General features: G+C 40.7%; 1 protein-coding gene across 1 annotated transcript in view; it reads left to right on the top strand.

Moving 5' to 3' along the window:
- The window catches only part of hydin (HYDIN axonemal central pair apparatus protein), an 869,275-nt gene that overhangs the window by 737,705 nt on the left and 107,759 nt on the right, over positions 1–23,811 (top strand). The window contains exons 66-67 of the mRNA XM_072547579.1: positions 4,472–4,681; positions 7,490–7,650. Coding sequence (XP_072403680.1) covers positions 4,472–4,681; positions 7,490–7,650 — 371 coding nt within the window. The remainder of the gene's footprint in view (positions 1–4,471; positions 4,682–7,489; positions 7,651–23,811) is intronic.

Raw genomic sequence — 23,811 nt, 5'->3', positions numbered from 1 at the left:
TCTCTGAATATAGGATTAGTCCGGGGGAACTGGAAGATTGTAAAGATGATACCATTTTCTTTAAAGACGGGCAAAGCATAACCTCGGAAATGGTGTAGAGGGGCCGGTGTTGAACTGGGGTGAACAAGGTTAGATGTCACACAACACCATGTTATGGTCCAAAAGGTTTGTTTGAAATCACAAGCTTTCAGAGCGCTGCAACTTTGGCAGGAAACACAGACTTGTCAGCTTGACATCGCTAGTAGAAAAACTGATTGAGGACATAATACAGGGCAAGGTAAATGTACACAAGAAAAAAATATGTTAATACTAGACAATCAATATGGCTTTGTCAAGGGCAGATTATGTCTGACAAATTTAACTGAATTATTTTGAGGTGATACAGGCAAGGGATTTAATGCTGTGGACATTATATGTTTGGTTCTCAGAAAGTATTTGATACTGTTTCACATTGCAGGTTGATTAGCAAGTTAGATGTTTAGGATTGATGAATCCTTAGTGGCATGCATTAAAAGTTGGCTAAAAGATAGGAGATGGACACTTCTCGGACTGAAGTCAAGTTGAAAGTGGTGTTCCCCAGGGATCTGTTTTGGATCCTTGCTTTTTTTGTCTTAGATAAATAATTTGGAGATGTGTGTTGAGGTCAAAATCTCTAAATTTGCAGATGATACTAAGCTGGGGAGAACAAATGGGGATTTTGAGAATGATTCTGAGCTACTTCACCAAGATATTGCCAAGTTATCCAACTGAGCAGACACCTGGCAGATAAGTTTCAATGCGGAGAAATGTGAGGTGATACATTTTGCTAGAAGAAACACAGAGAGAAAATACAGGCTCAATGGTACAACTTTGAGGGAAGTATAATAGTAGACAGACCTCGTGGTTCAATTGCATAAATCTCTGAAGATGGCCAGGCAAGTTGAAACAGTTCTTCAGATTGTAGGATCCTTGAGTTTATAAATAGAGACATTGAATATAAAAGCAAGGAAATGGTGCTACACCTCTATAAATCATTGGGCAGACTATATTTGGAGTGTTGTGTTAAATTCTGGGCTCCATTTTAAGTAAGAATGTTAAAGTTCTGCAGAGAGTGCAAAGGAGATTATTGGAATAATACTGAGAATGAGAGATTTTAGATGTGAGGAATGATGAGAGAAATTTGGGTTGGAGCACAGGAGATTAGGAGGTTACCTTACTGAGGTGTTTAAAATATGAACAATTTTAACAAGATAAAGAAGAATACTGTCTTTCCATTATGTTAGTAACTAGGGGTCACAATTTCAAAATTGTTAGCAAGAGCTAACATGAGATGAGGAGAAACATCTTTACTCAGATTTGTAGGATTTGGAATGCACTGCCTGGGAGAGTGATGGAGATGGATTTCATTGGCAGTTTCAAAAGAGAGTTGGATATTTATTTGAAAGTGGTGACTTTATAAGGCTGCAGCTGGGTAGCTCTTTCCAGACCTTTAGGTGGAATGGCTTCCTTCTGTACTGTAAAATTCTATAATTAACAATGATACCAGCTACAACCTAGCAATATGATACCATGCCAGTCAATTATTTTTTTCCAAGCTGCCAGTTGAGGGGAAGTATAAATGACAGATTACAGTTTGGTGACTATGATAAGAGGACTAGTCAAAAAGTTGAAAATGATCCCTTCTCACCTTTTTAGTCGTTCCAGTTTCTTCTCCAGATCCATAGGTCTTTCCTTAAACCTACTGGATCGCTTCCCCATGACTCATTCTATCTCTTTGCTATACTGACATGCATAAATTCCAGTGAACTTGTTCTCCCAAAATTTTGTGGACTCTGAAGGTCAAGAAACATTTGCAACACTAAGAGATGGAATTTTATGAAGAAGATATGAATCAAAGCCGGGTAAATGGATTTGAAATGTAACTCATTTATGTTCTAATTGAATGATAAGACATGTGCAAAACCCTGAATGTACAACTCCTGCTTTTCTGTTTCTGTTATTGTTACGGATTCGTTTACATTTTGAATTGTTAACAAAATGCACTGAATGCTTCATCTGAACAAAGACTCCACAGCCATTCCTTTATGGACCTCAGTGGGCCAGATTCTGAACATCAGTTCAAGGAATCGTGAGTTGGGTCATTTCTTGATCCCACAGAAACTTAGAAATTAGGAGCAAGAATAGGCATTCAACCCTTCAAACCTGCTCCACCATTCAGCATGAGTTTGGCTGCTGATTCACATCAGTCCACTTTTCCTGCTTTTTTTCCCATATCCTTTGATCCCTTTCACCCTAGGAACTATATCTATCTCCTTCTTGAAAATGTTCAATATTTTGGCCTTAACCATTTCCTGTGGCAGAGAATTCTACAGGCTCAGCACACTCTGGGTGAAAAGGTTCTCATCATAGAGTCGCAGACATAGGGGTTTATGACAGAAAAAAAAACCTGTTAACATCTGCATCAGTCAAAACAACCACCTTAACATGCTAAGCCCATTTTCCAGATACACAGCGTTGTGTATGTCTTTGCATCTCAGTCCTCAATAGTCTAAACTATATCCTTAGACTGGAACTCCTGGTTCTGGATTCCCCAGTCATTGAGAACATCCTCCTTGTGTTTGTCCTGTCCAGTCCTGTTAGAATTTTATAGCTTTCTATGAAATCACAACTCATATTTCTAAACTCCAGGGAACATTAGTCCTAACTAATCCCGTCTCTCTTCATACGTCAGTCCTGCCATCCCAGACATCAGTCTGGTAAACCTTTATTGCACTACCTCCATTACCGGAAACCCCTTCGTCAGATGAGCACACCAAAGCACACAATACTCCAGTTGTGGCCTCACCAAGGCCCTATACAACTGGAGCAAGTCATCCCTGCTCCTGTACTCAAATCATTTTGCTATGAAAGCCAACATGTTATTTGCCTTCTTTATCACCAGCCGACCTGGTGTACGACAATACTGAGTTCTCATTGCATTTCACACTTTCTCAATCTATTGCCACTCAGATAATCTGCTTTCCTGTTTTTTGCTACCAAAGCGGATGCCTCTCGTTTATCCACATTATTGTTTTACCTGCTGTGCATTTGTCCATGGACTCAACTTGTCCAAATTACACCGAAACATCTCTGCATCATCCTCACAGTTCACCCTCCCACCAGTTCTGTACCATGTTCCCTATTTCTTAATCAATCTGCCGGTGCATGCGATTTTCAACTTGGTAGGATTCATAGATGGGCTGAAATCAGGGCCACTGCCCTCCGGTGCATGCCCAAAACAGGAACTGACATCACAAAATTTGCCTCGTCTCCTTAGACGCATCCTCCAAACAGATGACCACTGCTGTATCGAAGGTCAAGGACTCTCGGTTCCCCTCCAAGCCAATCACTACCCTGACTTGAAAATGTATCCCCACTCCTTCACTGTCATTGGTCAAAATCCTGTGGAGCTCCCTCCCTATGGCATTGTGGGTCAACTTACAGCAGTGTTCAAAGAAGGCAGCTCAACACCTTCTCAAGGGAAACTAGGAATGGGCAATAAATGTTGGTGCAGCTAGCAATGGCAAATAGCTGACACACCTACAGTTCATTAGGGTATTGATCAATTACAATGCATGTCTACTATGCTCCCTGTTCCTCAGTTCCCACCCCCATATACCCTCATTTTATCCAAGCTCCTTCCAAGTTCCCCAAGTTCATATCTCACACCAGACATGCTCCACATCTGCTCCTTAGACTTATACCGTTCTATGCTCCCTCATACATTTGATGCCTAACATAATTTTGTCTACCCCTTCATGTCTTTAGTGCTCTCACTATATACCCACAATTTCTCCAAACCACTTCTTTCATGCTCCGTCCATAAGCCCTCATTGTCTGCCCATCATGTCCCTATGCCCCCTCCATGACCATTCACATTGTATTTCCTTTGTAGAGAGCTCTATCTTAACTGTGGGAGCTTTTGAAATGATAATGAAATAAAAAATGGAACAGTATTCATTCAAGCTGATCATTTAAGTAAAAGCTCCTCTTAGAAGCTCATAGCACTGTCAATCAAACATATAACTATTCACAATAGGAATAAACGTTGCTGCAGAAACTCAACTGGTCTGGCATCATTTGTGGAGAGAACGTTGAATCAACATATTGGATCCAGTGACCCTTCTTCAACCCACAGGCCCTTCTGAATTATTTTGTGTTTGCTTACCTTAAAAGGCAAAGCCCTGTGACCAATCACTGTATTAATGATGAACTTAATTTACCATACACCATTCAATTATGACATTTGATGTTGACAATACTTTCTGAGTTTCTACCTTTACGACAAGCTTCCCCAAGGTTCACAACTTGATAGTCCTGGCATGTTTCACACTGGGTTCAGAAATGCACCAAACTTGCTAAAGATATCGCAAACAAGCTTCATTGCTAAGACTTCTTCATGTTCAAATATGTTTTAACTTGTGTTTTATGATGATTTTATTTTTCTGATTAGTTTGGTCATTTGCATGCTGGATGTGCAAAGGATATGACAGCAACATTTAAGTCAGATCTACCTGTGACATACAACCAACACACAATAAAGTGCATGGTGTCAAAAATCAGCTACCCAGTGCCCCCCGACCAGGTTCCAGATTGGGACAGTCGCGTCAGTGTTGTGAAGTGGGTCAGTGCTGGGAAAGGAGTTCGACCCGCTAAGAAGAAGGTGAGTTACTAATAAACAAAAGGGGCAATTGCTGGACAAATTCAGCATGTCTGTCAGCATCTGTGGAAAGGAAACAAGAGTAAATGTTTCAAGTCCGGTTACCCTTCTTCAGACCTAGTTGAGAGGGATTTGAGTTACCATCATATTAGGCCACATTTTAATGTATTTAATTTCATGTTAACTACTACAGATCCCTCGCTCAGAGATATTCATGTAGGGTCCTGTAGGGGAGGGGTGTCTGGGCAATGAATTGTTCAGTGCAATTCCTGGGCAATTTCACATAGATCCATATGTCAAGAATTCCACAGTGTCCCAACATACACCTATTGTTGCAAGTCTGGTCTGTTAAATTCCAGAATAGTTGGAATGTATATTACAAAAATGGTAGAAGCACAATCATTATTTAAAAGGGTCAGAGAATTATACAGTACAGAAGAGGCCGTTCAACCCATCAAGTCTGTACCACCAAAACCAAACTGCTACCAAACATAATGCCACTTTCCTGCACTTGGCCCACAGCCTTGAATATTATAGCGCTTCAAGTACTCATCCATGTAATTTTTAAATGTTGTGAGGTTTCTCACCTCACCCACACTCCCAGGCAGTTAATTCCAGACTCACATCACCCTTTGGGTGAAAATGATTTTTTTCATTCCAGCTAAATCCCCTGCCTTTAAAATGATGGCCCCTTGTTGTTGACCCTTCAACTTGGGGAACAACTGCTTTCTCTTCACCCTCTCCGTGCCCTGCATAGTCTTATACAACTCTATCGCGTTCCCCCCACCCCTTCCGCCAACCTTCTCTCTCTAAAGATAACAACCTGAGCTTATCCAGCCTCTCTTCATCACTGAAATGCTCCATCCCAGGCAACTTCCTAGTGGATTTCTTCTGCACCCCCTCCAGTGTAATCACATTGTTCCTTGGTGCGGTGACTATAACTGCACTGGTACTCCAGCTGTGACCTAACTAAAGTTCTGTACAGCTCCACCATAACTTTCCTGCTTTTATCCTCTGTGCCACGAGTGACAAAAGCAAGCATCCCATATGCCTTCTTAACTAATGTATTAACCTGTCCTGTCACTTTCAGGGATCTGTGAACAAACATCCCAAGATCTCTCTGTTCCATTGAGCTTCCCAGTGTTGTCATACGCTGAGTACCCCCTTTTTCTTGTTCCTTCTTCCAAATTGCATCACTTCACATTTACCAAGGTTAAATTCCACCGGCCACTGATTTGCCCATCTGACCAATCTGTTTATATCATCCTGTAATCTAAAACCTTCCTCTTCACTGTCAATCACCCATCATCCACAAATTAATTTATCAGATGACACAGAACTCCTTCCTTATACAGCCTGTATCCCATAATCACCATTCTCTGATTTCCACATCCTTTCTTCTCCTGCATGAAGTATTTCACTTCTTTACCTGGACTGCTCATTTCAATCGAGCAGTGACATTTGGTACCACTCAACATCAATTCATTTTGTTAGAATTTCAGTACATTTTTCATCTCCTGTAAGTGTCCTTCTACTCTCCTGAGGTTTTACTGTAGCATGGAATTTACAGCATAGATGGATCCCATTGATACTGTGTGGAGCAACTACACTGCAGTTGATTTTTGCGCTTTGATTTCTAAAGGTGACTTTGTATTTAAATTTAATTCTTCAAATAATTCTCAAATTTCCCATCAAACAAAGGTATCCTCTGTGGCTCAATAGCCATTTGTAGAAAAGCTCTCCATTATGTAATGATCCAACATGTGAACATGTCTTCTGGCTTCACACTTCAGTCTTCTCAGATCATTCTTAGTCTGCATTCCCTCTTATGTATTTATCACTAATAGTAATAATCCTGCATTGTTTACTCTCGCAAACAATTGTGTTGACCAGAACCTGAGCTGGACTAGCCATGTAAGTGTGGCTGTAAGAGCAGGTCAGCGGCTCGGAATCCTGCAGCGGGTAACTCTCTTTCTGATTCCCAAATCCTGTCAACCATTTACCAGGCACAAGTCAGGAGTGTGATAGAAGACTTGCCTGGATGAATGCAGCTCCAAATACACTCAAGGAGCTCAACGTCGTCCAGGGGGAAAAACAGCCTGCTCAATTGGCACCACAGGCTTGTTGTCTGTTCCATCCACAGAACAGACAAAGCTCCTTGCTTTTGAAACACAGTGGACACTTAAGAATTCACAGACAACTGGTTTATATTGCGATTGGTTTTGAAGCAGTATATAATGGAAGTTGAAATTGCACTGTTCTTGGCACAATTTGTGAATGTGTTTGCATTCGGTTCCTCAAATTTTAAAAAATATTAAACGATGCAGCTAAAAGCGTATTTGTCGGTACATGTTATTGGAAAGATATGATTAAGCTGGAGGGGGTTCAGAAGACATTTACTGGGATTTTTCCAGGTACAGAAAGTTTGAGCCATAAAGAGAGGCTGGATAGGTGACTTAATAGAAGTTTATTAAAAAAAAGTGAGGTTCAGATAGAATTAATAGTAGTTGTCTTTTCCCTAGGATGGGGGATTTCAAGACTAGGGAGCACATTTTTAAGGTGAGAGATAGAGATTTGAAAAAGACATAAGGGGCAAATGTTTTATGCAGAGGGTTCAATTACAATGTTTAAGAAACATTGGATAAGTACATGAATAGGAAAGATTTGGAGGGATATGGGCCAGGAGCAAGCAGAGTGGATTAGTTTAGTTTGGGATTATGTGCGGCATGGACTGGTTGGACCAAGGGTCTGTTTCTATGCTGTATGATTCTACGACTGTATGAACCCATTTTGTTATTGTGTCTTTTCCAGGTAGTAGAGGTGGAACCTGAACCTGCCCACATGGTTTTGGAAGATAGCTCTCGGGAGCTAGAGTTGAAGATCAGTGCCATGGTGGATTACAGTGACTTTGAATGTACTTGTAAAAGCATCATCTTTAAAGACACAATGTTGTACCAGTCTCGGGTCTACAAGTAAGTATCTAAGGATGAGCTGGAGATTTTTCCTTGTCCTTGAGGACTCCAGCTATAACATCCACCTGAGGAAGTTTTGAATTGAACTGAATTGAATTTATTGTCATGTATACTGAGACACAGTGAAAAGTTTTGTCTTGCGGGCAATACAGGCAGATCACAGAGTTAAGTAGCATAGATAAGTAAATAATAGGTAAACAGCGGCAAAAACAAAAATACAAGTACAGACGAATGTTAAGAGTTTGTGAGTCCATTCAGTATTCTAACAACAATAGGGTAGTAACCGTTTCAAAACCGGCTGGTGCGTGTGTTACTATTTCAAAACTGGCTGGTGCGTGTGTTTTGTCAAACTTATAACAGGAGACTAAGAGGATCCCTGCAGAAATGCTGAATATTTCTTAATTTATTCGCTCTCTTTTTTTCTCATCTTTCTGTCTTCTCTGTTGAAACCTTCTGCTGGCAGTATTATTATGGGCTCTGGAAATGCGTCGCCACATGTCTGCTTTTCATTATTTGAGCTCAGATGGGGTATATTAGCTGGATATTTGCATTTAGGACACAACAACTGAACCCAACCCTGTCCTCACCCATACCCTAGACACACAATCCTTCTAACTGGTATTGACCTTCACCTTGGAATTGAGAGTCAGGTGATTCCTCCCTCTTAACCAGCACTACCCACCATTTTCTTGATAGAGATTTGGAAAGAGAGTGGAATCAGCTTTCTGCCCATTGCAGCAGGCTCATAGCAGAGAGCAAGTAGGCAGTTAAAGGCCTATCTTTGGGCCAACTCTGGACATGGGGGCGAAATGCTCTAATCGTTACCCCCAAAACCTCAGCCTCATCCTCTCATTATGCCCAGGCTCCTCATATCCCTCCTAGTCTCCTCCATACCCTCTTCATGTACTGTATCACCAATATATAGATCTCACAACTCTTATAATAACTTTGGGAAAACTTTGAGAAGCTCATAGGTCTCCCAAATTAAACAAACAGTACACTTTTAAAAAAATCTTCCTAGCAGCACATAAATCTGTAATTAACAATGCACATATTCCCATTGATGGCTGTCAACAACTGTTGTTGAGCAGAATCTATTAGTGAATTTGGAGCTCAACCAAGTTTTTATAATGGAACTTCATTAAGCAACTGTATCAACAGAACCTCTTGTGCTGAATACACAAAATTCTTTGAAGAAAACCAGAAGCTCAGCCATCTGTTAAGGTTTTGAAACAGCCAAACAGATGGCTAAACTGAACTTTATGTAAACAAGAAAGTAAAAAGAACACTTCAGTTAAATATGAATTTCACTATTGTGTAAAATAAAATGAAATCCAGTGAAATTGCACTCTAGCTTAATTTCACAATGATGTTCCATTGTCCTGACAGCTATCCAGATGTCAGACATGATACCTGCCAAACACATTATCTAATGGTGAATCACACTTTCCAAAGAAAGCCCAATGAGTACTCACTGTACTACAAACAAATGATATGCAACATTCCAAAATGACACGTGAAGTAGGCAGCACCTTTTGTACTCAATGCCCTTGAAGTTTCTGATTTCAAAGCATATTGCACCATATCCCTGAGCTGGTGTAAATCCTCTGTCTTTTGACTCTGAAAATTGCAGAAGATCCGAAATGGCCACTTCCGTAATGAAGCCAGCTGAGAAGTAATGTGTGATCCATTTCCTTCCCTGTTCCAATGAGAATTGCTTGTGCTGGAAATTGATTGTTTTGGAATCAGGTTCTGCCTGCCATTTTCCTACCCACATTCCTGACGAAGGACTTATGCCCAAAACGTTCACTTTCCTGTTCCTCAGATGCTGCTTGACCTGTGCTTTTCCAGCGCCACATCTTTTTGACTGTGCACATTCTCCATTTTCCTACCCTATCCAACACAATACAGCCCCACATCAAAAGGGAACATTCAACATTGTGTTTCAGATCAGTGGTAAGAATCCTATCCTGTCTCGTCATATTTCTATTCCTGGAGCCAGGAAATCTAACATTAGTCATAGCAACTCTATGTACAATACTTACTGAGACCAACTATTGCACCTTGGAACTTCTGATATAAAAGACTTAGTACCACATTAGTATTCATTAAAGGAGTTTTCAAATAAAGCCTAAACTGTTTTCAAACTATGGTATGCTGTGATAGAACTCCCTCTTTCACTTAAGGTAGAGTCTTAGTCCTGTATATAGGAACATGAAAAAAGGAGAAGCCATTCAATCCCAAGAGGCTGTTCCATCATTCAATGAGATCATGGATTAACTCCAAATACCTGCCTTAGGCTCATATCTCTTAATACATTTGCTTAACAAAATATTATCTATCTCAGATTTAAAATCAACAACTGATCCAGCATTAACTGCCACTTGTAGAAGATAATACCAAACGTGCACCCATCCTTTGTGTGTAGAAGTGATTCCTAACATCTCTTTTGAACAGTCTGGCCCTAATTCTCAGACGATGTCTTGTATTTCTAGAATTCTCAATCAGAGGAAATAATTTATCTTTGTCAACTCTATCTATTCCTGTTAATATCTTGAAGACTTCAATCAGACTGACTATTCAACAGGTTATAATCCATCCTTGTTGATTCTGTATCCGAAATACGTTACCTCATTCACCTGGAATACGCATTTTTTTCCCCTTTTAACTAAATGCTGGCCTCAGAAAAGCACCACTAAGTCCTCCTCCAAACTCTCCACATGTTTCTTTTCAGTAGCTTCTTAATTCTAGAGAAAACAGGCTTAATTTGTGTAATCTATCCTTATAACTTAACTCCTGAAGTGCAGGTATCACTCTTGTAAACCTACATTGTATTCCATCTAAGGTCAATATATCCTCCCTAAGGTGTGGTGTGCAGATCTGCTCACAGTACTAAAGGTGCAGTCTGAGTAGGTTTTTTTAATAACTGCAGCATGACTTATACATCTTTGTACTGTAGTGCTCTAGATATAAGGACCAGCATTTCATTAACTTGCTTGATTATTTTCTACATCTGTTTGTGGCAGTTTAAAGATCTATGCACCTCAACCCCTAAGTCTCTTTGGACGTTTACATTCTCTAACTTCATATCATCTAGGAAGTACCTCAATCTATCGTTTTTCAGTCCAAAATAGATAACCTCACACTTGCTGACATTGAACTCCATCTACTACAGGTTTGCACATTTGCCCAGTCAATCAATATCTCTTTGTAATTTTATGCTATCATCCCTACTGTCTGCAAAGCCACCTAACTAGTGTTGTCACAACATTTGAATATATAACTTTCAACGCCATTATCCAAGTTGTTAATAAATAATTTAAATAATTGAGGTCCTAACACAGATCCTTGTGGAGCATCAGTTGTCACATCCTGCCAATTTGAGTACCTACCTGATAATCCCACTTTCTGTCACCTACCGCTCAACAAATTTTCCAGCCACATCAATAATAGATATATATTGATCTACTTTGGAATATCGAGTTTAATTCATAATTTTTGCACCTCTCTGTGATTCCATAATCATCTGTCTTTTAAGAAAAACTAAAGTTGTTAAGGTATCATTTGCTTCATTAGATAGGATGTGTGATTGAATATTTAGGCACCAGCTGTGGCTCAATTCACAGGTTTTAGTGACTTGAGTCAGAAGACGGTTGAAAATCCCACTGAGAGCATGAGCACAATAATCAAACTAACATTCCAGTGTAATATTCCAAGCTCCACTGTTGGAGTTGCATCATTTCAGTTCAAGCATTAAATGGAAATCCTATCAACCCTTTCAAATGAGCAGGAAACATCAGTGATGTGCAAGGTAGTTATTTCCAATGTCCTGAATAGTTAATAGTTATCCGTCAGTGTACATCATAAAAATATTATCAGGTCACCATCACTTGATAGTTTGTAGGATCTTGTTGGATGTAAATTGACTTATGTTTTCTGTATTATAACAGTGACGACATTTCAACTGCACTTGTTGCAAAGCTCTTTGGGAGGTCCTCTGCTCATCAAAGGTGCTATATCAATGCAATTCTTTCAATGTACAGTAAACTCTCCATTTTCAAGCATGCATGGAGGTGCTGGTTACATGAGTCAGCCAGTTGCACAAGAAACATTCTTAAAGAAAATCAATTCAATACGCTCTTTCAACATGCTTCCGCGGTCATCACTTTCTCATCTTGAAATTTAGGTTTGGCATGATTAGAAACACTATTTATAATTTCTTCTGTATTTAGTGTCATTGTGACAGGGGCATCCTTGTCAACATACAGCCATTCATCCAGTTCACCTCTGGAAGTTTTTTTTTCCCACTGGATGTACAGCACAGCAGTCAATCAATTCCATGAATTAAGGATCTACTGATGACCACAAATCCATTGCCAATTGTTGGGAAAAACCATCTGGTTCAGTAATCTCCTTTAAAGAGGGAAGTTGCCATCTTTAGCTTGTCTGCCCCAGAGATCCACAGCTATGTGGTTTACCCTAAAGTACCCTCTTAGCGTTTAGGGGTGGGCAATAAATGCTGGCTTAACCTGTAACGGCCTTGTCCTCTGAGTTAATAAAGCAAGATATCTGATGTGTGGCACCGCAGGAAATAGAGGAGATACTAAATGAATATTTTACATCAGTGTTTACTGGAGAAGAATATGGAAGATATAGAATGTGGGGAAATTGATGGTGACACCTTGAAAATGTCAGAGGAAGCAGAAGAGGTGCTGGATATCTTAAAAAAACATAAAAGTGGATAAATCCCCAGGACCTGATCAGGTATACTCTACAACTCTGTGGGAAGCTAGGGAGGTGATTGCTGGGCCCCTTGCTGAGATATTTGTATCATCGATAGTCACAGGTGAGGGGCCAGAAGACTGAAGGTTGGCAAACGTGGTGCCACTATTTAATAAAGGTGGTAAGGAAAAGCCAGGGATCTATAGACCGATAAGCCTGATATCAATGGTGGGCAAGTTGTTGGAGATAGTGCTGAGGGACAGGATTTACATGTGTTTGGAAAGGCAAGGATGGATTAGGGAATTTCAACATGGCTTTGTGTGTGGGAAATCAAGTCTCGCGAACTTGGTTGAGTTCTTTTGAAGAAGTAATGAAGACGACTGATGAGGGCAGAGCCGTGGACGTGATCTAAATGGACTTTAGTAAGGTGTTCCACAAGGTTCCTCATTGGAGACTGGTTAGCAGGGTTAGATCTCATGGAATACAGGAGAACTAATCATTTGGATATAGAATTGGCTTGAAGGTAGAAGACAGAGGGTGGCTGTAGAGGATTGCTTTTCAGACTAGAGGCCTGTGACCGGTGGTGTGCCATGAGGATCGATGTTGGGTCTAGTGCTTTTTGTTATTTATATAAATGATTTGAATGTGAATGTAGGAGGCATAGTTAGTAAGTTTGCAGAGGACACCAAATTGGAGGTGTGTTGGAGAGCGAAGATTACCTCAACAGGATCTTGATTCGATGGGCCAATGGGTGGTAAGTGGAGTTTAATTTAGATAAATGTGGGGTGCTGCATTTTGGAAAGACAAATCCAGGCAGGACTTACACACTTGATGGTAAAGCCTGGGGAGTGTTGAGCAAAGAGACCTTGAAGTGCAGGTTCATAGTTCCTTGAAAGTGGAGTCGTAGATAGTTAGGATAGTGAAGAATGCTTTCCTTTAGTCAGAGCATTGAGTATCAGAGTTGGGAAGTCATGTTGCAGCTGTACAGGACGTTGGCTAGGCCACTTTTGGAATACTGCGTTCAATTCTGGTCTCCCTGCTGTTGAAAAGATGTTGTGAATTTGAAAGGGTTCAGAAAAGATTTACAAGGATGTTGGCAAAGTTGAGTTAAAGTGAGAGGCTGAATAGGCTAGGGCTGTTTTGCCTGGAGCATCGGAGGCTGAGGGGTGACTTTATAGAGGTTTATAAATTCATACGGGGCATGGATAGGGTAAATAGATAAGGTCTTTTTCCTGGGGTGGGGGAGTCCAGAACTGGAGGGCATGGGTTTAAGGTGAGAGGGAAAAGATTTAAATGGAACTTTTTCACACAGTGCATATAAAAGAATGAGCTACCAGAGGAAGAGTTGGAGGCTATTACAATTTCAACATTTAAAAGGCGTCTGGATGGATAAATGAATAAGAAGGGTTTATAAGGATATGGGCCAAGTGCTTGCATACGGAATCATATAAATTTAGGATATATGGTTGGCATAGACGAGTTCACCCAAAGGGTCTGTTTCTGTACTGTATATCTCTATGAATTTATAACTAGCCAATCCTGTAATGGTGCCTGAGATGGGCAGCGCTACTAGTGGTAGTTTGGAGAATTACCACATGGCAATTGATGTGTTTTTGAAGCATCTTTATTAAAAATGGTAATTTTATTTTGCTGATTTCATGAGAATTCTCAGTGTTTGTGTATTAAATAATAGGGAGTTTACAGTGTATGGATCACAGAAGGAAGGCAAGAGGTAATGGGGCAAGTATGGCAAATATAAGGGAATTTTCATTCACTTTGACATGTCCATTGTACATGTTAATGTTGTGGCATTTTGTTTCAACACTAAGGTCATGCAAGGTGAAGATTCGTTATATAATATGGACCTGCGATACTGAATTTCCCATAGATCTTTCATCTGACCAACAAGGCAAAGATAATTTCAACTCCAATCAGGCATTTTGTATCATACAGCAAAGGTTTGAGTGAATTTGGATATTGGAAATAAATTCAATAAAATTTGGGTTTATTGCAAAAAAGGTTCGTCTCAGCAGTAGCCCAGAATTTAGCAAGAAATTGAAAACCATAAGAAAATAACTGAAGAGCTGTGGATGACGAACAACAGCTGGAGACAGGTTGGAATTAGAACAATGTAGCAGGAGAGCCAGCATTGGAAAAATGGAATAAGAATTCAGATATTTAACTATAAAATGAATAGTTATCAACATGAGGAAAGTGTTTGAAGCTGTAGAAAGAAAATAATACATCCCTGTTAAATACAAAAGATAAAACAAACATCTTTAACTGGTCTCAGCACTGAAAGATCTGTTTGATGGAGAGTTGAAAAGGGAGGAAATAAAAGGAAAATGTCTGAGATGCAGGCTGATGTCAAACATTCTAAAGGAACACATGCAGAACAATAAGAGAGGGAGCGCAAAGTGACTGGTTTAACTGAGTACAAAACAGCAAAGAGCTCTTTAAATTTGCTGGTAATTTAATTAAATGTAGCAAGTTTGAAATGTTTAAACTTTTGCCTAGTGTTACATGCCAAGAAGTGAGAATTCTTCATAAAAGTTGGGGAAAGCACAAATTAATCTAAACCTAAGGTTAAGACTAATGAAAGTAAAGGAATGTTAATGTATATAACTGTTTATTAAGAGGCATAAAATTGTAATGACCTATGTAGGTTGTACAAAGTTAAAAATCACACAACACCAGGTTATAGTCCCACACGTTTAATTGGAAGCACACTAGCTTTCGGAGCGACGCTCCTTCATCAGGTGATTGTGGAGGGCTCGATCGTAACACAGAATTTATAGCAAAAATTTACAATGTGATGTAACTGAAATTATACATTGAAAAATTGATTGTCTGTTAAGCCTTTCATCTGTTAGAATACAGTGATAGTTTCACTTCTTTCATGTGTAAATCACAAAAACTTTTTTTTAAAGTTGCATTCTCGGGTTAGCTGTTAACAATGGTGATAGCTAGACGATGTTGAAGGTGTTGGCCCCCTGTATTCTCTGTCTATGCCATGATGTTTAGATTGATTCTCATCTAAAAAGTGAGATAACAGAGTTTTACATAAATTCATGCAGTTTTTGAGCTCAGAGTTCTACATGAATGCATGCTGTTTTTGAGAAAAGTACAATGTAACTCTGCAAGTACAAATTCACCCTACAAAATATATGTGTGCATGTGGGTCTGTGTGTGTGTTTGTCTGGGGTGGGGGTTGTGAGTGTGAGAAAGTATGTGTGTGTGTGTGGAATGAGTGCAGAGTGTCTTAAGTCTGTGAGGGGGTGCATGTGTGAGTGTGGGAGTGTGTGTGTGTCTATAAGGGTGTGTGTGGGTGTCTGTGTGCGCATCTGTGTGTACCTGTGTCCATGTGTATGTGAGAGTGTGTGTAGGAATATCAGTGTGTGTAGTACAATGGTGATCACCTGTAATGTGACATGAACCCAAAAGAGGCCCTCCCTATGGGTACCGAACTTAGCTCTCAGCCTCTGCTCGGCCACTTTTCTCTGTTGCCTGTCCTGAAGTCCACCTTGGAGGATGGTCACCCGAAGGTCTGAGGCTGAATGTCCTGGACCACTTTTATTGCATTCTTGTGAAGCACTTTGAGATATTTAACATTAAAGATGCTATGTAAATGCATTTGTTGCTGTTGAGACAGTGACCCTGCTGCTGCTCACATTTCTCTATCCTCTATTCTCCAAGGGAGGTTAGTGCTCAGAGTGTCTATGGGTTCCTGCTCTCATAGATGGCAGATCTAAAAAGAAGACAGCTTTCCTCTTTTCATCTGCTCACATTATTGTAGCGCAATTTGTCCCCCAGAAAGGAAGGGAATGTATTTTTTTTTTTCTTTATCTTATAATGTAAATATAAAATGACTTGTATTATGCAGAATTTACAGCACAGAAGCAGACATTTGTTCAGTAGGTCTGTTATGTTCTGCACAAAACACCTCATACTGCATTTAGTTACTTTGTGAAATTGTTGGTGGGCCTTCCTGAGCTGCTGCTGTCTCTGTAGTGAAATTGCTTTCACAATGTTATTAAATTTTTCATGTTACAGTTTGATGCAACTTGTTAAACCACTTCAGACAGCAGCAAAAAGACAGCCACATTGGTGTGGGTCGAGAGTTACTCTCAGGTCCAAACTGAGTTAGGACAGATTGATTATTCTGAACACAGTCTCACAAGAACAAGTCTTTTATTTAGACAAGCCATCAGCTGTCGATCTTTGTATTAAAGGTTTTTGTGAGAGTTGCTCAGCTGCCCTTTCACCTTGTTCAACTTGGTCTGGTCCAGGAAATATCCAAAATCTGTGCTCTCACAGTTAACAGAGTTCAGGGTTAAAACTCCACTTTGTTGTTTCTGCCATATGTAAATAGCAGACCTGCCTGAGCCAACTGTTTTCCACTGGAACATGTTAACTTAAATGCCAAAGTCAGCAGGTTCCAGTCAGCTTCCCATGAAAACCAGCAGTTTCAGTTCCTTTAATCTACTGCCTCAACAGAAGCCAGTCTACCCTGACAGATTAACAGTTAGCCAATATTATTTCAGTCTCTTTCTAATTAATCTCATTCTGTCCAGAAGAAAAACCAACATTTAACATAACTTGCCAAGACATTTTAATGAAAAGACTTTGACATTAAAGGCTACAGTCAAGGTCTTTACCATGACATTAAATTTAGTAATAACTGTAACCACCTTGATCAGAACTACTCAAGTCAATAAAAAAATGGGAAATTCACCTGAAATAATGCACCTTGAATTTAATTGAAAACATTGGTTGACACAGTGGCTCAGTGGTTAGCTCTGCTGCCTCACAGCGTCAGGGACCTGGGTTTGATTTCACCCTCCGGTAACTGACAGTGTGAGGTTTGCACATTCTCCCCATGTCTGTGTGGGTTTCCTCCAGGTGCTCTGGTTTCCTCCTATTGGTCAAGGATGTGCAGGTTAGGTGGATTGGCCATACTAAATTGCCCATGGCTTCCAGGGATGTGCACTCTCAGTGGATTAGCCATGGAAACTGCAGGGTCTTGGTAGAATTATGTCCAGAAGGTTAGTGTCGACTCGATGGACTGAAGAGCCTGCTTCCATACTGTGGGGATTCGATGATCCAAGCGTCTGCCTTGGATGAATGTTGACCCCACATTGAATTGGCTTTATTCTTCAGAAGAAAACTTGGACTTAATGATGATCTTCCTCAGCGATGAGTTTGAAGACTGACACATTCAAAAGCAAATAGGCAATTAAAAGTATGTGGGCATGGCACAGACATTGAGGCAGAGACAGTGAGAAAATCTTTACAATGAGACAATTGTATCTTATGATTTTACTTGATATGTGATGAGGTTACATTAATATTTAGTAGCACGTGTTTGGATACTGTGCACAATAGGGCTATTAGCAAGGCCAGTACTTGCTGCCCATTCCTAATTGCCCTTGGACGGGTGGCTTGCTACGCCACTGCAGAGGGCTGATAAAAGTCAATCACATTGCCGTAGTTCTGGTATCACTTGTCAGCCATAAAGTTTAAGCTGATCGTCTTCATTTCCAAAGGACATGAGAGAACCAGGTATGTCCACACAACAAGTGGAGATGGATGAGCACAGCAGTTCAGGCAGTATCCAAGGAGCTTCCTGAACTGCTGTGCTCTTCCAGCACCACTAATCCAGAATCTGGTTTCCAGCATCTGCAGTCATTGTTTTTACCAAGTGGAGATGGATGGCAAGGTCACTAATTTAGAGATTAGTTTTATATTCCAAATTTTTGAATCAAAGTTTCACCAGCTAATGTGGTTGGATTTGAACCCAAATCCCCAGGGCATTCACAACTCTGCATGTGTAAATAAAGGGTGACTTGGTAATGAGATACTAGTCTCTGTGGAGTTATTTCAGCAAGTGATATAGCTGTTACTGGGCTACATCCAATTACATTTTGAGGATGTTCTAAAGATGAAAATATACCAGTGTGGCACTTGAACTTTTTCAAAGTTGTCTCGATGGCAAACTCTTTGTGAAGGATTTACTGATTAGCAATGGAACAGCTCTCATTTGGTCAGCTTCTATAGCCAAGAACATTCTTACTAGAAAATGTGGAGTTAGCCTTGAAGACGTACCTGAATAATGAAACAATTGTACAGTCACAATTATTTACTCAAGTGCAGGTATTGCGTGCAGTGACATGTTCTATTTCCTTTCTAGTTTCACAGAATGTGCCAGTGATTTTTCTCCAGTAAATTGAAAACGACAATGCTGATTTACAGAAATAGCCATAATCTTGATTAAATACTTACTGAATAACTTACACCTGAATGATTGTAGACAGGATTTTGTTTAGGGTGTAGGTTTTCTCGCTGAGCTGTAGGTTTGATATCCAGACCTTTCATTACCTGGCTAGGTAACATCATCAGTGGCGACCTCCAAGTGAAGCAAAGCTGTTGTCTCCTGCTTTCTATTTATATCTTTCTCCTGGATGGGGTTCCTGGGGTTTGTGGTGATGTCATTTCCTGTTCATTTTCTGAGGGGTTGATAGATGGCATCTAGATCTATGTGTTTGTTTATGGTGTTGTGGTTGGAGTGGCAGGCCTCTAGGAATTCTCTGGCATGCCTTTGTTTAGCCTGTCCCAGGATAGATGTGTTGTCCCAGTCGAAATGGTAGCTTTTTTTCATCCGTGTGTAGAGCTGCAAGGGAGAGAGGGTCGTGTCTTTTTGTGGCTAGCTGGTGTTCGTGTATCCTGGTGGCTAACTTTCTTCCTGTTTGTCCTACGTAGTGTTTGTGGCAGTCCTTGCATGGAATTTTGTAGATGACGTTGGTTTTATCCACGGGTTGTTCTGGGTCTTTTAAGTTTGTTAGGTTTTGTTTGAGAGTGTTGGTGGGTTTGTGTGCTACTAGGATTCCGAGGGGTCTTAGTAGTCTGGCTGTCACTTCTGAAACTTCTTTGATGTATGGTAAGGTGGTTAGGGTTTCTGGCTGTGTTTGGTCTGCTTGTTGTGGTTTATTCTTGAGGAATCTGCGGACTGTATTTTTTGAGTATCCGTTCTTCTTGAATACGTTGTATAGGTGGTTCTCTTCTGTTTTCCGTAGTTCGTCTGTGCTGCAGTGTGTGGTGGTTCGTTGGAATAGTGTTCTGATACAGCTTCGTTTGTGTGTGTTGGGATGGTTGCTGGTGTAGTTAAGTATTTGGTCAGTGTTTGTCGGTTTTCTGTATACGCAGGTTTGTAGTTCTCCGTTGTCCTTTCTTTCGACTGTGACGTCCAGGAATGCGAGTTTGTTGTCGGTTTCTTCCTCCTTGGTGAATTTTATGCCTGTGAGGGTGTTGTTGATGATGTTAAATGTCACTTCTATCTTGTTTTGTTTTGTGATGACAAATGTGTCATCTACGTAGCGGACCCAGATTTTTGGTTTGGTTGGTTGGTAGGGCTGTTTGTTCTAGTCTTTGCATTACCGCTTCTGCTATGAATCCTGATAGCGGAGATCCTATGGGTGTGCCTTTGGTTTGTTTGTAGACTATGTTGTTGAAAGTGAAGTGGGTGGTGAGGCACAGGTCCACTAGCTTCATGATGTTTTCGTTGGTAATGTGATTGATGGTGGTTGGGGTGTGTGTGATGGTCTCTTCTAAAAGTGTGGTAAATGTTTCCTTTGACAGGTCGATGTTGATGGAGGTGAATAGTGCTGTTACGTCAAATGAGATCATTGCTTCGTCTTCCTCTAGTTTGGTGTTCTTGATGATTTTTAGGAATTCCTGGGTGGAATGGATGGTACTAGGTATTTCAGTCTTGCGTGTAGTTCTTTGACCAGTCTGTAAGTTGGTGTTCCGGGTAGCGCGAATATAGGTCTGAGGGGGGCTTCTGATTTCTCGATTTTTGGTAGTCTGTAGAGTCGTGGAGTGTTTATCCCGTCGGGTTTCATTTTCTGGAATTCTGTCTTGTCTAATTGTCCGGAATTGTGTAATTTTCTTCGGAGATATGTAATTTTGTTTCCTAGTTGTGGGGTCGGGTCTCGCGCCACCTGTTGGTAGGTGTTGGTGTCTGCGAGTAGTGCATTGGCTTTCGAGATGTAGTCCCTTCTGTTCAGGATGACAGTGAGCCGACCTTTGTCTGCAGGTAATATAACGACATTTTTGTCTTTTTTGAGGTTTTCTAGGGCTTTCTTTTTTGTGTGTTCAGTTTGTTTCCTTCCCTCTTTTGTTGTCAGAAACCCAACAAATCAGCAGCTTTTAGTTGTTCCTATTTCCATAACGAAATGCTGTACACTCTTGATTCAGAACAACACTAAATGCTATGTCATCTCCAGTTATTTAGCATTCTATTGTTCCGTTTCAGTTTCTTTGTCTGTGTTCAGTTCCTAAAGGATTGTCATAAGGCTTCTGAAAAACAGGAAACATTTAACCTGCTTCATAACCCAAAACGTACTTACGTTTTCAACTATTCTTTTGACAATTCAAAGTTACTTCAGGAAAGACAGACTGTATAAGTGGAAAGTAAGGGGATGCTGGAGTCTGTAAAACTCCAGGAGAGCACCATGAGGGGACTATACTGCTGGATGATACAATGTGCTGCCTCTCAACTGATCAGCATTGTTAACAGATCACTCCTGTACTTGTGTGTTCAGGACATATCCTTGCTAACCTACATGAGTGAGTCTGAGAATCATTCACTGTGCCTGAGTTTTAAATCACACGGTGTGTCTGAATTATTGCTCCTGTGAAAAGCTTTCCTTGACATTTGATTGATCTTCCTCCTGTTGGCCTGTGGCTTGCTATGTCGTGTTTGAGAAAAGCTGCAGTCAGGACTTCTCAGTTGGAAGACACTCTCCAGAGTTATTGTCTGCATTGATTTCTGTGATGGATGAGAGGTCTGATCCCAGTTCTCTCATAGTGGGTGGCACGGTGGCACAGTGGTTAGCACTGCTGCCTCACAGCGCCAGAGACCTGGGTCCAATTCCCGCCTCAGGCGACTCTCTGTGTAGAGTTTGCACATTCTCCCCGTGTCTGCGTGGGTTTCCTCCAGGTTCCTCCTTCGGCGGGTTGGTGTGGACTTGTTGGGCAAAAGGGCCTGTTTCCACACTGTAAGTAATCTAATCTAATCTGTAATCTACTGAAGGATTGTCAAGCATCAGCAAGATCCAGAGAGGCCATCACGATTTCAGTTGGATAGGTCAGGCAAGACATGATGATAAGATAATTAAAAATTGAATTAATTTGGATCTCAGGTGAGTTTGCTTTTGAAGATGGCTGCAGACATTTGGAGAGTGTTCCTCGCCCACACAGTGTGAGTGTGCTGATTCATTGCAAATGTTGAAGAAATATTTCTACAATGTTCTGGAATATTGCAGTGTACAAAAGATACTCGTGATCATTATGATCTCTTAGATATACTGCTCATCATGTTCCAGAATCGGTCAAGAAATATTACTTTTCCTTAAATAGACTGTTTTATTAATCCTTCCCAGGTAAACTCACCCAATTATTCTCCTCTCTCACTCCAAGGAGGGAAGTCACAGTTGCAAGTGCTGTGTCATCAAAATCTATTCCCTTTTCACTGCGCTTTCCAATTTAAAACGTTTTTCCTATGATATTTGCAGACCTTCAAAAGCAATCATTCATATATATAACAAATTTCCTTTTCACCCTGGAAAACTTTAATTGTTCTCTATACCTGTGTACAAGTTGTGAAATCCTAGTTACTATTGAGATTAGAAGACAGCAATGGTCATCTGATCAACAGTCAGTGGCACTGCAGCCTGCTGCAAAGGATGATACCAACCTGCTTCTCATCCTGTTTCTCGTTTTGTCCATTCTGATGTCCAACCCCCCTTCCCACCGGCCTCCAGATTCAAGTTTCCTGCTCCCTGATTTGTTTCTCACTATTCCACTTGCTTCTTTCTACTCCTATTGTCCTGGTCCTCTGCCTCTTCTTGTCTGCGTCCTCTCTTTTTCTGCGTCTTCTGCTCCTTTCTGTTTGGCTCTTCCATTACTGGGTAATTCGTGTCTTTCTAGCTGGCTCCTGGAATTACATTTCCTTGCTTTCATTTATGTGGTAGTGGTAACAATGTGTGGAGCTATCTACATCAGCAATATTATTGGGAGGCCCTTGGCAACTCATTACAAGATTGGCTATCTTTTTGAACAATCAAGCCCGGCAGCACCTGTGACTGAAATAAACTGTGCTATCTGCTGGTCAAATAAAAAGTTCAGAACTTGATGTGTAATTCGGAAGAACTTCAGAAAAAATAGGAATCCACCACTGCTTAAGATCTGAAGGTTTGTCAGACAGTAAGCACTGAGCTAATTGGTGGGTGATTGGGTATGTTTTCTTGATAGCATGTTAGTTGCCATCTAACACTAATCCCAACCCACCACCAAAGCTGCTTTCCTCCGCCTAGTCTTTGTCCTTTAACCAATATCACTAAGAAACCATGTGGCCTTTGTAACAATGCTGTCTGTTTGTTGCTGTGCAGCAATTCATTTGCACATTCCTGCATTACATCTTGAGAAAGTTCCCAATGTGCTGTAAAGCCCTTTGCTTTGGGATCCCCTCGCCCTGCCTCCATGTCGGAAAAGGTGCTGTATAATTCTGTTTTTTTCCCAGTCTTCCTCCCTTAAGAAATAAGTCAACTTTTGGAATCTTTTCTCTGATCTTCTTGATTCCTTATTTTTGCTATTTGTTCCCTCTCCAGGATAACCATTATGTTATTGTAATGAGATGGGTGTCTCTTTCTTTTGACAGTCCCTCAGAACGAGACAGTCACTTGGCAAGGTAAGGGTACTAAACAGAGGGAGAGAAAGAAAAAAAGGATGTGAGAAAAAGGAGTGTAAGAGCTAGGAGAGATAGAGGTGCATTTGGTGTGCAGTAAAGGAGGTGGAAACATGAATAAAGTTAAATTAAGTGAAAAATATTATTAAAACAAAATGCACGTTTCACATCGTAAGTCAGTCTGTTGCTAACTCCGCCATCAATGATGGTTGCATCCATGTTTGAACTCATCACTCTCACAGAGAGTCATAGTCATAGAGATGTACAGCACGGAAACAGACCCTTCGATCCACCCGTCCATGCCGACCAGATATCCCAACCCAATGTAGTCCTACCTGCCAGCACCCGTCCCATATCCCTCTAAACCCACATCTTTGGCCTTCTTTGTCCATTCTTCTTCAAAGCCAGTTAGGCCTGGGTGAAGCAAGGCATGCCATTGTGGGCTGCCAAGTGTACACTCTTCCCAGCTGTTGTAGTCAAAGCCAGTTCTCTTCAAATAAGCTTTTGTGATATTTTTGAAACCTTTCCCCTGACCTCTCTGGTGGCCAGTTGTGATCTGGGAGTAGAGAGCCTTTTTCAGGTGAGTGTTCAGTGTCTTGATGCAATGACCTGTCCAGTTCAGTTACCATGTGAGAATAACCACACTTCTGCTCAGGAGATCTGCTTCCTGGAAGATACTCGTGTTCATGCAGCTA

The sequence above is a fragment of the Chiloscyllium punctatum genome, chromosome 26, assembly GCF_047496795.1.
Source record: "Chiloscyllium punctatum isolate Juve2018m chromosome 26, sChiPun1.3, whole genome shotgun sequence".
Lineage (NCBI taxonomy): Eukaryota > Metazoa > Chordata > Chondrichthyes > Orectolobiformes > Hemiscylliidae > Chiloscyllium > Chiloscyllium punctatum.
Note: the sequence above shows the minus strand (reverse complement) of the source record. Positions and strands in the feature narration are given on the sequence as shown.